This window comes from Mustela putorius, unplaced genomic scaffold (genome assembly GCF_011764305.1).
Source record: "Mustela putorius furo isolate JIRA1106 unplaced genomic scaffold, ASM1176430v1.1 tig00537227_pilon_pilon_pilon, whole genome shotgun sequence".
In the NCBI taxonomy this organism is placed as follows: domain Eukaryota; kingdom Metazoa; phylum Chordata; class Mammalia; order Carnivora; family Mustelidae; genus Mustela; species Mustela putorius.
Window position 1 is genome coordinate 26,830,306 of NW_025422368.1, and position 14,029 is coordinate 26,844,334.

Here is a 14,029-nt window from a genome sequence, read left to right on the forward strand (position 1 = left end):
TGGAAATAATCCAAATGTCCATTAACTGATGAACAGCTAAAATAAATGTGACATATCCACCCAATGGAAAATTTAGCAATAAAAAGAAATGAAGTACTAGTAGTATACATACTCACGCATGGATGAACCCTTAAAACATTATGCTAAGTGAGAAAAGTCATTCACAAAGGACCACATGATCCCGTTTATATGAATGTCTAGAATAGGGGCACCTGGGTGGCTCAGTCCTTAAGCATCTGCCTTTGGGTCAGGTCATGATCCTAGGGTCCTGGATCCAGCAGGGAGCCTGCTTCTCCGTCTCTCACTCCCCCTGCTTGTGTTCCCTCTCTAGCTGTGTCTCTCTCTGTCAAATAAATAAATAAAATCTTTAAAAAAGAAAAGAAAAGAAATGTCTAGAATAGACAAATCTCTAAATAAGAAAGTAGAATAATGGTTGCGTAGGCTGGGGGGTGAGTGTTAAGGGGAAATGAGAAGTAATTACTTCTGGGTATAGAGTTCTTTGGGGAGTAGTGAGGGAATGCTCTAAAACTGTCATAATAGTTGCATGATTCTGTGACTATACTAAAATCCATGTAAGTATGTACACTGTAAAGGAGTGAAATATATGGTATGTGAATTATAGCTCAATAAAGCTATTTTAAAAAGTACACAGAGCAAAAGTTACAGAATGAAAGAAAAAAGATAACTCCAAAATTTCACTTTAACACTTCAATACTTTTCTCAGTAACTATCATATCATGATTATATCAAACATCAAATTAATCTTTGTTGAAAATGTATAGTGCTTTTTTTTTTATATCAGTAAAAGAAACTTATTTTTTTTTTTGTACAATATCTTCAATTCTGGTTAAAAGAAGATATCCGAGAATATCTCAAGAGAATCCACAAAAGCAAAGGAGAATGAAGATCTCTGGAAAACCTGTTGAGTAGAATTTACATATTCATGATTTGCTTGATAGCCTCTTAAATTATTACATTTCCTGTTTATTTCTTTCTCAACTAGAATGCAAGGTGCAATTTTCCAACTGTATGAATATTTTTATCATTTAAATAGGATTTGTACCAGCAAGCACAAACCACAAGCTATCTTTTTAATTTTCCACCATAATATAAACAAAATTCATTCAAGCATGTAAATTTTCAATATAAACATCCAGTACAACCTTTCCATACATGTATTACCTGATCAATTCCCTTTCCTTTGCACTGAAGAATGATGACTTCAAGAAGTTTGGCTGCATGACATTCTGCATCTTCTCCTGCATCTCCACATAGAACCTACAGTAATTACAATTCAGCTCAGCAGTGAACACCATTGTATAGAATTTAACTTGAGTCTACAGGAAGCAAATATCCCATAAAAATTCAGGAATCATAGCTTGGGGGCATCTGGGTGGCTCAGTCAGTTAAGTGTCTGCCTTCAGCTCGAGTCATGATCCCAGGGTCCTAGGATCAAGCCCCACATTGCAATCATCACAATTACAATAAAGTAAGCTATATGAGTTAAATGTCCAGATAAGAAAAGATTCCCTTTAAAGGCAACAAAACAATAAAATGAAATCAAAACAAATTTTTAAAAACCTTTCATTTAAACAATGAAACAAACCCTGTAGTTTTGTTTTAGTTCATTTTTGTCATAATTTACTATCACACACCTTTTAATTTCTCTATATGGATTTTTATAACTACAAACATTTTCCATGGATGTTATAATCATTTAGGACTATAAGTATTACAGTACATAAGTTTAATAGTTTACCAGACCATTCCTCTATTGTCAATTCTATATTTCTACTTATATTTATATTTATTTCTATTTATATTTCTATAAATAAATTCACAATGCACATGTTCATACATAACATTTGGAATATAATTGCCTTACAATAAGATTCTCAGAAAAGAGATTTATAGAGTAGAGCCACGCTTATATTGGAAATAAGAAAATATGGAAAAATTAATAAGAGTCCAAACATAAGCTACAAGAAAAAGAACAGACTTAACCTAAAAAGGAGACAGAAATTAAAAATACAGACAAAAAGAGGTAACAGAGAGAAACAAAAGACAGACTCATTAAATAAAGACAACAAAATGGACTTTTGTCAAAATTATTCTTAAAGAGTAGAGAGCAAAATTATAAAAATATTAGAATTGAGAAAGACATAAATACAGGTAAAGGAGAGATTAAAATAAGCAAATACTATGGAGAACATTATATCCCTTACATATTTGAAAGCTCAGATGAATTGGATAACTTCCTAGACAAATACAATTTAAGAAAACTAAATTAAAAAGAAATTCTTGATAAAGAAGACAGATTGAACATTCCCATTTAATTTTATTACTTCCCAAAAGGCCATTAAAATGATAATAAAGAGGTTTTAGAAGCATAAATCCACAAAGACAGAGAAAAGGAAAAAAGTAGACAGCTGTAAAATTTGGAAACGAAAACAGATGGATCAGTGAACTGAATCACAAGCAGGTAGCTGGCAAAGCCAAAAATCAACCCTATTTACATAAAATTTAAAATTCTACCTCTTAGGATAATATATCTACATCTAGATTCTAAATGTGAATGAGCTATGGAACCAGAATGTCTTCGTTCAAATTCCCACTGAAACTTATCTGTGCTTTTAAAAAAGCTAATTAACCTCTGTGTCTTACTGTCCCCATCTGCAAAAGGAGGATAATAATATACTTACATGGTAGGGTTATAGAATACAGAAAGAAAAAAAAAAATCACTCCCTTTGCCCCAAATTGCATTTACTTGGGTTTTTTCTTGGTTGGTTGGTTGATTTTAGTCCCTACCTCCAGAAGGAGAAAAACAAAATATATTTTGGTAATTTTAAAAATAGACTCTAGAGCCAGATTACCTGGCTTCAAATATGGCTCCAATGTAGACTAGTTCTGTGACTTAGGACAATTTGCCTCAGGCATGATGTAAAAAATTGTGCCTCAGTCTCCCCTTTGATCAAAATGTGAAACTTTCCTCATAATGTTGCAAAGATAAAATAAGTTAGTATGTATAAAGTACTTGGGAAATACCTCATATATAGTAAGAATTCAGTAAGTATTAGCTATTAATAAAAATCAAGATTATGACATATATTTTCACCACTTGTTAAGTCTAAGGCCATAACCATGAACATTGCTTTTACCCCAGCTACTATAATACAGAGCAGCTGTACTAATGGGTGTAGGACTGTTACATTTTCTGCTTGCTGCTTTCTCTTCCCTTTTCCCTCACTAGCAATGGTCTCCACTTAGGAGAGGATACTAAAGATGGCCAAGTGATTATGATTTAATAAGCTAGGTTATTTATTACAGACCTAAATGGGTCTTCAAAAATCATGATTCTAGGGTGCCTGGGTGGCTCAATGGGTTAAGCCTCTGCCTTTGGCTCAGGTCATGATCCCAGGGTCCTAGGATCGAGCCCCACATCAGGCTCTCTGTTCGGCGGGGAGCCTGCTTCCCCCTATCTCTCTGCCTGCCTCTCTGCCTACTTGTGATCTCTGTCTGTCAAATAAATAAATAAAATCTTTTAAAAACAAAATCATGATTCCACTCCTTCAGTTTATATGTGATGAAACTTAGTGACCTCCCCAAATCTCCCAGGCTCTTTACAAGTGAACTGAGACCTGAATCAGATGCGCTGATTTATCAGTTCAGAGCTCTTAACATCTCAGTACACATCTCCTCTAGTGAGGAAGACAGGCTGTACACTAGATATTTTACACCCAAGGCCAAACTTAAGTATCTGGCACCTCTATGCAATGCAGTTTTATATTTATGTACGTATAAATATTCATCTAACAGAGAAGGAAAACATTATTTATATTCAACAATGATTCTACGATATTACCAACAGAGGGCGAAATCTAACCTGTGACAAAGACAGAATAAGGAGACAATCCTGTTTGTATGTAAATATAACAGTAGCCAGTATATGGCTAATAAATCATCTTGGACTGAGCTAAATGATGCCATTTTTCCAACTATTCCAATTTTTCTATCTTATATTATTTATATTCAAAAAATATATATCTAGTGTTTTCCAATATACATATTTAATTAAAAAATCAGTAATTGATAAATTGTCGTTATTTTCTTAGCATTTTGCTTTTCTGTTACTGGTTTTTTTAGCACTTGTCTTGAATCAAGTGGCAAGTTTGCATTTTTGAAAGAAAAAACATAAACAAAATTATTTACCCTAAACATTATAAAGTGCACAGCTATAAAAGTGGCAAGTGTCAGGAGTGCCTGGGTGGCTCAGATGGTTGAGCATTTGACTCTGCTTCAGTTCAGGTCATTATCTTGGGGTCATGAGATCGAGCCCCATATCAGGCTGTATGCTTGGCATGAAGTCTGCTTGGGATCCTCTCTCTTTCCCTCTCTCCCTAACACCCTGCATTCTCTCTCTCTCTGTGTAATAAAATAAATCTTTAAATAAATAAATATATAAGGGGCGCCCGGGTGGCTCAGTCAGTTAAGCCTCAGACTCTTGACTTCAGCTCAGGTCATGATCGCAGGATCATGGTATCAAGCCCCCACACTGGCAAGCCCCCACTGCTGGCGATGTGCTCTGTCCCTCTCCCTCCACCCTGCCCCCCTGATCTCTCTCCAATAGATTAACAGATTTTTAAAAAATAAAATAAATAAAAATTTTAAAATTAATAAATAAAAATGGCAAATAGTCTTAAGCACAACACACAATAAACAACTATCAAATTACAATTCCAAGGTCTATTAGAAAATTAAAAATAGCAAATATTGAAATAGCAAATGTTGAAGTCAATACAGAACTAAAGTATAAGAAACAAACTGAAAGAGTGTCCTGAAGTAAAACACTTAAACATTAGTAAGAACCATTATAACGACTGATTAGGACACACTTACCTTTCTACACATTGTAAAAAGTATTTCTAAATGCTTTGGATTAGATAATAAAGTATCTGTATCTATTGTCACATAATTATGCAGGAGAGGCATCATATCTGGAAAAGAAATTCAAAAGCCCAATGAGACTTGAGTGACAAGAATAGAAATAAATGACTCCCACTGAAACCACATTCTGTGGTTTCATATTACTATCTTCCCTCACAACCACAAAATGCTAGTAACAACAGTGACAGATCTGCTCTTCCTAGACGAGGAAGATGTGGATCAGAAAAATTAAAATGCTCATCTTTTATTATAGTGATTGTTCTCAATTTTTGTCTTTTTCTCCATAGGTGTCATCACCATTTGACCAACTGTATATTTTCTTGCTTGTCTGTGTGCTCCCCCCACCTTCCCCATTCCCCCCACCCAACTAGAAGGGAAGCATTAAAAGAGCACGCACTATTTTGCTCACTGCTACACTGCTATGCTTAGAACAGTTCTGGGAATATAGACAGCATTCAGAAAACAGTAATTCAATTAACGTATGGTTATATGTGCTGACTGCAAACTGACTTAAGATACAACAGGAAACAGTCCCCCTTCGACTGCCTGTATTCCTGGAGCTGCAAAACACTGCTCTGATAGCACTACCCTTTACTCAACAGGGAAAGAATAAGGATTTTCTGATTAGTAGTGGAATCATGTGAGCCTTTATATCAACTGCCAAAGGAAATAATGTCTAGCCACAGAAAAGCAAAAATGTTAGATGGTCAAAGCCATACCTGTAAAGTATTCAAAACAATCCTGCTGAAAAACCTCATATAATATACCTAGCAGCTGCCACATTTGAGGGGAAATACCATGGCAGGTTAAACTATATGCCAGTGAAAGAATTTCTTCATAGAATTCTAGAAGGAAGAAAATCTCTAGTTAGAATGCTAGAAAACAGCAACAATTAACCACAGAGACCCCAGATAGGAAGATTTAGGTTATCCACTCGCATACATTCCTCTCACACATAACATACCTGTAGCACCCCCTCATCTGCATTCCCATCCTCAGCTCCCTCTATTTTCCACCTTCCCTTTCTTGCCAAGATCTGCCCCCTACCCAGTCAGATGGCACAAAAATGTGTTTTTGCTAAACTCACCCATAACACTGGAAATGTGTGTGTGTGTGTATTTTTTTAAGACTTTATTTATGTGTCAGAGAGAGAGAGCACAAGCAGGCAGAGTGGCAGAAGAGGCAGAGGGAGAACAGCCTCCCTGCTGAGCAAGGAGCCCCATGAAGGACTCAATCCCAGCATCCTGGGATCATGACCTGAGACGAAGACAGATGTTTAACTGACTAAGCCACACAGTCTCCCCAGGAATATGTATATTTTTGATACTGTGTAATAAATAAAATATAGTTTATGCTTCTAAAGTTGTATCAGAAATGGATACAAGAAGGAAGAGACTGTTGTCTATCTCTCATGCACAGAATTTTAAAATTACAAATAATATTCTTTGGGAAGCTTAATTATGCTAGGCTAAAATATCTTCCAGCCTCACATATATTTACAAACTATATTCTGGACCATATTTTGTCAAATTTACAAGACAATTATACCCACTATAAAAAATCCAAAGGAATGCTCTTACATTTGCAGATATGTCTTTGTTATTACCCTCTGTCAAAAGGAAATCGTATCTAAACACACAATGAGAAAACACAATTCTCAATACAAAATTTTCAAATAATTCCTACCACGTCACTAAGCAAAAGTCTTTTAACTTCAAAGGTTTTTCCCTCTTTTTTAAAAGGTATTAGGTACACCTGGGTGGCTCAGTGGATTAAACATCAGACTCTTGATTTCCTTTTGGCTCAGGTCACAATCTCAGGGTTGTAAGATTGAGTCCTACATCAGACTCGGTGCTGAGCGTGGTGCCTCCTTAAAATTCTCTCTCCCTCCCCCTCTGTACTGCCCTGCAACTTGTGTGTGCTTTCTCTCAAAAAAATTTTTAAAATCTTGGGGCGCCTGGGTGGCTCAGTGGGTTAAGCCGCTGCCTTCAGCTCAGGTCATGATCTCAGGGTCCTCGGATCAAGTCCCGCATCGGGCTCTCTGCTCAGCAGGGAGCCTGCTTCCCTCTCTCTCTCTCTCTCTGGCTGCCTCTCTGTCTACTTGTGATTTCTCTCTGTCAAATTAATAAATTAAAAAAAATCTTTAAAAAAAAATTTTTTTTTTAATCTTTAAAAAAAATAAAACTAATATTCACCCTGGGAGCATTTGGAGTTTTTTTGTAACATTATTTAAAACAACATATTCAAAAGCTAGTAGACAGATACTTGCCTTACCAAGAGCAATCTGGAAATCACAGATATTGGGAAATAATTTGTTACATAAGACATTTGAAAAGTAGCACTATCTGAATATGAAATGTCTGAAAGTTCGTTTATCACCATCCCACACCTTGTATATGATGAAAGGAGAGCAAATGCCTCTTCCTAACATGAAGCCTAGAAACAGAAATGTGGCCAAGATTTCCATGCACACCCTTGACAGCTTCAGCATGTGTGCAAGACCCAGCCACCCTGATGCTGAAGACCAGGCCTTTGAAACTTGACAGAGAAATGAGAAAGCGCAAAGCTGTTGCAGATTACTTTTCATGGCCGGACTGGAGTATGGACGGCAGTGGACAGCAGTACAGGACCCCAAGAGGTCTCCTCAGCAGACCACTACACCAGGGCACAGTCCTGCTGGCTCCAGCCAACTCCAGCCTCCCCATAAGTTCAGTGAGCTAAATTCCATTTACACCTGAATGCACCAAAAGTTATTTCAACTATTCTCAACCAAGAAGACTAACTGTTAGGGAAGGATGGTTGTACTGACTTTGACTCCCTGTGTCAGATAAAACAGTCGAAGCAGTAATAGTCAACCTTGGCTTCTAATAATAAATGAAATTTCAGGAGTAAATTAGCAATGAAAACAGGCCAGGGAAAAAAGGGAAGTGGGACAATGGAAAGAGAGTAAACCATGGACACAAATGAAGTCAGGCTGCTGGGGTAAAGGTCCTGGAAAAACAGAGTCATCCCATGACATCTTACAGAACAAATATACATAACATATTTTTTTTAATCTAAGATCCTCTATGGCCAAATATCAGTTCAAAATGGGCCACTAACTGGGTGTCTGGGTGACTAAGCGTTAAACGTCTGCCTTCAGCTCAGGTCATGATCCCAGGGTCCTGGGATTGAGTCCCACATCAGGCTCCCTATTCAGCGGGAAGCCTACTTCTCCCTCTCCCACTCCCCTGCTTATATTCCCTGTCTCACTGTCTCTCTCTGTCAAATAAATAAATAAAATCTTTAAAAAATAAAGAAAAAAAAGGGCCATTAATATTACATTACAGCTAAAAATGTAAAAAAGACCATCCATCACTTTAGGGCTAGGGATGGGATATCAGACAGGAATTGGGGCCATGCTTTCTCCTCTACCCACTGCATCCAAAACTCAGCCCATTTCCTTAACATGCTGAAGTTGCAATTGCTCAAATCAAACAGCTGGTATAGGCAGATTAGAAGGCTGGTATAAACTATTTCTCTTTGCCTTACTGCATGATTTCACTCCTCAGGGTTACTTTACTTTAATGGAGAATCTTCAGTTACAATCTCTTCCATGAATAAGGGGATCAGTAAACATACTTATTGCTTATCAGAATCTCTAGGGTTATGGTCCATATACGCCATTTTAACTGGTTCCAGGGAATTCTTTATGCACCTCAAAGTTTGAGAACTACTGCCTTACAGCAATGATTTCAAAAGGAAGGAGGAGGTACCCTCAGCAGTGTACAAGATAATCCACTCAGTAGGGAAAATAATGTATTACAATACTTTATGTATATAGATGTTTAATCCCATCCTTTTACATTTCTATTTTTATGGATGTAAATATAATTTGCTAACATATGTATATTGCCTACAATATGTATTCAAATATTATCCACCTGTATTAGAAGTGCATGCTTAATTTGTTACTACTGGTATGAATGATAAAAAGCTGGGAGACAACTGGTCTTAAACAATCACCTGCTTTTCTTCCACCTCTGTTTGCACACTATAGAGGCTGCCTCTATAGTGTATACATGCCCACATGACTTGGGGCTGCCACCTTCAAAATGCTTGGATACATGGAAAAAACAAGCCTCCTCTACAAATTCCCCATCAGTCTGTAATATCCTGATTCTAGTAGTTACTCATTCTATTCAGAAGTCAGGCACTATAATAGAACAACAATCATTTCATACTTCTGGTTGGACATGGGTCTGCCACTTCACATTTTTCAATTCCAGAGTAAAGTAACCTCACCTAAACCTCATTCCAGTTCTTCCTTTCTAAAAATGTAAAAACTTAAAGTTCTCTGTCCTTTAAAAATTCAAAAACAAAAATTCTTTATTGGATGTATTAAATTTTTCCCTAAATGAAAACACAGATATCTAATACTAGAAAGCATATCCAGAAACAGAAGAGAATGCAAGCTTTTTTTCCTCAAAATTATCCATATTGTTGAATTTGAAGGGCTAAAAGTGTACTTTTTTTTTCCTCAAAATTATCCATATTGTTGAATTTGAAGGGCTAAAAGTGTACTTTAAGTTCACCAAATTAAAGAATATCAGTTTACCTTTTCACTCTATCTTTGACTTACCAATTACATGTTTCTGTAAAACAAGATCAATGATCCGTAGACAGATATTCTCTAACTGCTGAGTAACCTAAAGATAAATTTAAACATTTAGTTTAAAATTCACCATGAAAACCCTTAATCTAATAATATTAGCCCAATAAAAATAACAAAGGGATTTTTTTGAGAGAAGTTGACAATTCTAAATTTCAAGAGAAAAATATAACCGAGAAATTCTGAAAAGTAAACTAATGATAAAAATGGGAGTTAAGTCCATAATAAAATTACAAATTAAAGTAGTTCTGTACCTCATATTTTATACCAAAATAAGTTCCTAACGAATGAAAGATTCCAGTGTGAAAACGTGGGCCATAAGAATACTAGAAGAGGGGTACCTGGGTGGCTCAGTGGGTTAAAGCCTCTGCCTTCAGCTCAGGTCATGATCCCAGGGTCCTGGGATCGAGCCCCACGTTGGGCTCTCTGCGCTGCAGAGAGCCTGCTTCCCCTTCTCTCTCTGCCTGCCTCTCTGCCTACTTGTGATCTCTGTCAAATAAATAAGTAAAATCTTTAAAAAAAAAAAAATACTAGAAGAGGAGGGGGAGGAGCAAGATGGCAGAGGAGTAGGAGACTGAAATATCATCAAGTCTCAGGAATTCAGCTACATAGTCATCAAACCATTCTGAACACCTACAAACTCAACAGGAGATAGAACAAAAGAAGAGCAACAATTCTAAGAACAGAAAATCAACCACTTTCCGAAAGGCAGGATATACAGAGAAGTGAATCTGAAGCTCCAGGAATATAGACCATTGGGAGAAGGGCCAGCTCCCAGCAAGTGAGAGAGCAGAGGAGCCCAAAATCAGAACTTTTGGAAGTCTGCTCCATTGAGGGACACTGCTCTAAAGGCTAACTGAAGGTGGAACCCTTGAGGGGACAGTGCAGACTCAGGACCCTTCAGGACTCAGGTCACAAGAAGACCAGAGTGTCTGAGTGTGGCAGACCTGCCAGGTATCCAAGCAGGGAAGTTGGCTCCAGAGACGGAGCCAGAGCCAAGGAGTGAGCTCTCATCTCTGGGTTACCTTAAACCATGATCCAAGGCATAGTCGGGTCACTGCTCTTGGATCAGGGACTGCACAAGTGGCAGATCTAGAAAGACCTCCTCCTTCTTCCCCAGGGAGGAGTGGGGCGGAAGCGCATGGCAGGAACTGGCTGTGTTTGGAGACTCCAAACGGGGTCGTGTGCCAGAGATAGAAATGCTCCATCACAGCCTGTGAGCTTGGAGTGGGGCTGGAGACCAGGGAGATAGGAGGGATTGACTGCTTTTCTCTGAGGGTGCACTGAGGAGTGGGGCCCCAAGCTCTCAGCTCCTACAGGAGAGATTGGGAGGCCGCCATTTTCATTCCCATCCTCCATATTTGTATGGAAAGTGGTCAGGGAACAAAAGCTGCCAAGAGTGAACCAGAACTGGCAAGGGGGGTGCAATTCTGCCTTGGGCAAAGCCATTTGAGAATCACTACAACAGGCCCCTCCCCCAGAGGATCAGCAAAAGCATCCAGCTGAGACCAAGTTCACCAGAGCTAGAGGAACTATGAACTCCAGAGCTAAGGGAAAGCAACTATAGAATTCATGACCTTTTTCCCATGATCCTTTAGTCTTTCTAACTTAATTTTTTTTTTTAATTTAATTTTTTCTAGGGGTCACCTCCGGTGGCTTAGTGGTTGGGTGTCTGCCTTTGGCTCAGCTCATGATCCAGGGTCCTGGGACTGAGCCCTACATCAGGCTCTGCTCGGTGGAAAGCCTGCTTCTCCCTCTCCCACCCACTCGCTTGTGTTCCCTCTCTCCCTATATCTCTCCATATCAAATAAATAAATAAAATCTTTAAAAATAATAATAATTTTATTTTTTTCTTATTCTATTTTTTTAATTTATCCTCTTTACTATTTTAATGTTTTTTAACTATTTCATCTTATCAAATTCTTTTTTAAAATCTTTTTTTTTAAAGATTTTATTTATTTATTTAACAGACAGAGATCACAAATAGGCAGAGAGGCAGGCAGAGAGAGAGGGGGAAGCAGACTCTCCACTGAGCTGAGAGCCCAATGCAGGGCTCAATCCCAGGACCCTGAGATCATGACCTGAGCCCAAAACAGAGGCTTTAACCCACTGAGCCACCCAGGCGCCCCTTAAAAATCTTTTGTAATCTTCATTGTTATAGTCATATTTTATCCCTTCATTGTATGTAACCTTATTTTTTGTATACATATAGGTTCTTTTTTTCTTTAAAATTCTGGGATACAATTTCTTCTAACAGATCAAAATATACCCTAAATCTAGTACATGGCTTTGTTCTAATCCCCAGCCTGATCATTCCTTCCTTTTTTTTTTTTCTTTTTCAACCAACTTCTTACCAATTCCTTTTTTAGAATTTTTTTTTTTAAAGATTTTATTTATTTATTTGACAGAGAGAGATTACAAGTAGGCAGAGAGAGAGAGAGGAGGAAGCAGGCTCCCTGCTGAGCAGAGAGCCCGATGCGGGACTCGATCCCAGGACCCTGAGATCATGACCTGAGCCGAAGGCAGCGGCTTAATCCACTGAGCCACCCAGGTGCCCCCTAGAATTTTTTTTTAAAGATTTTATTTATTTGACAAACAGACACAGAGAGGGAGGGAACACAAGCAATGGGAGTGGGAGAGGGAGAAGCAGGCCTCCTGTAGGGCAGGGAGCCCAATGCAGGCCTCGATCCCAGGACCCTGGGATTATAACCTGAGCCGAAGGCAGACACTTAATGACTGAGCCACCCAGTCGCCCTTTTTTAAATTTTCATCTTTACACTCATATTCCATCCCTTCATCATGTTTACCCTTATTTTTGTATATAAGTTTTCCTTTCTTTAAAATTTTCTTCTAACAGACCAAAATACACCCCAAATCAAGTATGTGGCTCTGTTCTATTCACCAGTCTAATATATATATATTTTTCTTTTTTGCCCCCATCTTCTCCCCCCAGATTCAGGTCTCTTCTGATTTGAATAGTGTATATTTTTCTGGGGTTGTTGCTAACCTTTTAGTATTTTGTTCACTCATTCATCTGTTCTTATCTGGATAAAATAACAAGGCAGAAAAACTCACCACAAAAAAGAACAAAAGGCAGTATCAATGGCTACGGACCTAATCAATACAGACAGCAATACGTCAGAAGTAGAGTTCAGAATGATGATTATCAAGGTGCTAGCTGGGCTCGAAAAAGCATGGAAGACACTAATGAATCCCTTTCTAGAGAAATAAAAGAACTAAATCTAACGAAGTTGAAATCAAAAAGCTATTAATGAGGTGCAATAAAAAATGGAGGCTCTTACTGCTAGGATAAATGAGGCAGAAGAGAGAATTAGCGATACAAAAGACCAAATGATAGAGAATAAAGATGCTGGGAAAAAGAGAGACAAACAACTACTGGACTACAAGGGGAGAAATCAAGAGATAAGTGATACCATAAGACGAAACAGTATTAGAACAATTGGGATCCCAGAAGAAGAAGAAAGAGAGAGAGGAGGAAGGTATCCTGGAGCAAATTATAAAATAGAGAATCTCCATAATATGGCAAAGGGAACAAGCATCAAAATCCAGGAGGCACAGAGAACCCCCATCAAAATCAATAAAAACAGGTCCACAACCCATCATCTAATAGTAAAACTTACAAGTCAAAGAGAAAATCCTGAAAGCAGCTCAGGACGAGAGGTCTCTAACATACAATGGTAGATATAATAGATTGACAGCGGACCTTCCACACAGACCGGGCAGGCCAGATGTATTCAGAGCATTAAACAAGAAAAATATGCAGACAGGAACACTATATCCAGCTACACTGTCACTGAAAATAGAAGGAAAGATAAAAAGCTTCTAGGACAAAAAAATTTAAAAGAATTTGCAAGCACCAAACCAGCCCTACAGGAAATACTGAAAGGGGTCGTCCTCTAAGCAAAGAGAGGGCCTAAAAGTAACGGGCCAGAAAGGAACAGAAACAATATATGTAACTGTCACCTCACAGATAATACAATGGCACTAAATTCATATCTTTCAATAGTTACCCTGAATATAAATGTGTTAAATGTCCCAATCAAAAGACACAGGGTGTTAGAATGGATAAAAAACAAGACCCGTTGATATGCTGTCTACAAAAAACTCATTTTAGACCCAAAGACACCTCCAGATTTAAAGTGAGGGGGGTGAAAAATAATTTAGCATGCTAATGGACATCAAAAGAAGCTAGGGTGGGAATCTTTATATCAGATAAATTAGATTTTAAGCCAAAGAATATAATTAGAGATAAGGAAGGACACTATATCATACTTAAAGGGTCTGTTCAACAAGAAGATCTAACAATTTTAAATATCTATGCCCCTAACAAAGGAGCAGTCAATTATATAAAACAATTAATAACAAAATCAAAGAAACACATCAACAATAATACAATAATAGTAGGGACTTTA

General features: G+C 37.7%; 1 protein-coding gene across 6 annotated transcripts in view; it reads right to left on the reverse strand.

Moving 5' to 3' along the window:
• Positions 1-14,029, reverse strand: part of IPO8 (importin 8) — a 90,011-nt gene that overhangs the window by 32,504 nt on the left and 43,478 nt on the right. For 4 of the 6 annotated variants that reach the window (XM_004755707.3, XM_045072873.1, XM_004755706.3 and 1 more), the window contains 4 exons: positions 9,567-9,633; positions 5,665-5,790; positions 4,898-4,995; positions 1,183-1,278 (listed from right to left, as the gene is read on the reverse strand). In XM_004755707.3, the coding sequence (XP_004755764.1) occupies positions 1,183-1,278; positions 4,898-4,995; positions 5,665-5,790; positions 9,567-9,633 (387 nt within the window). The remainder of the gene's footprint in view (positions 1-1,182; positions 1,279-4,897; positions 4,996-5,664; positions 5,791-9,566; positions 9,634-14,029) is intronic. The other 2 variants (XM_013057828.2, XM_013057827.2) reach the window with 1 other exon arrangement.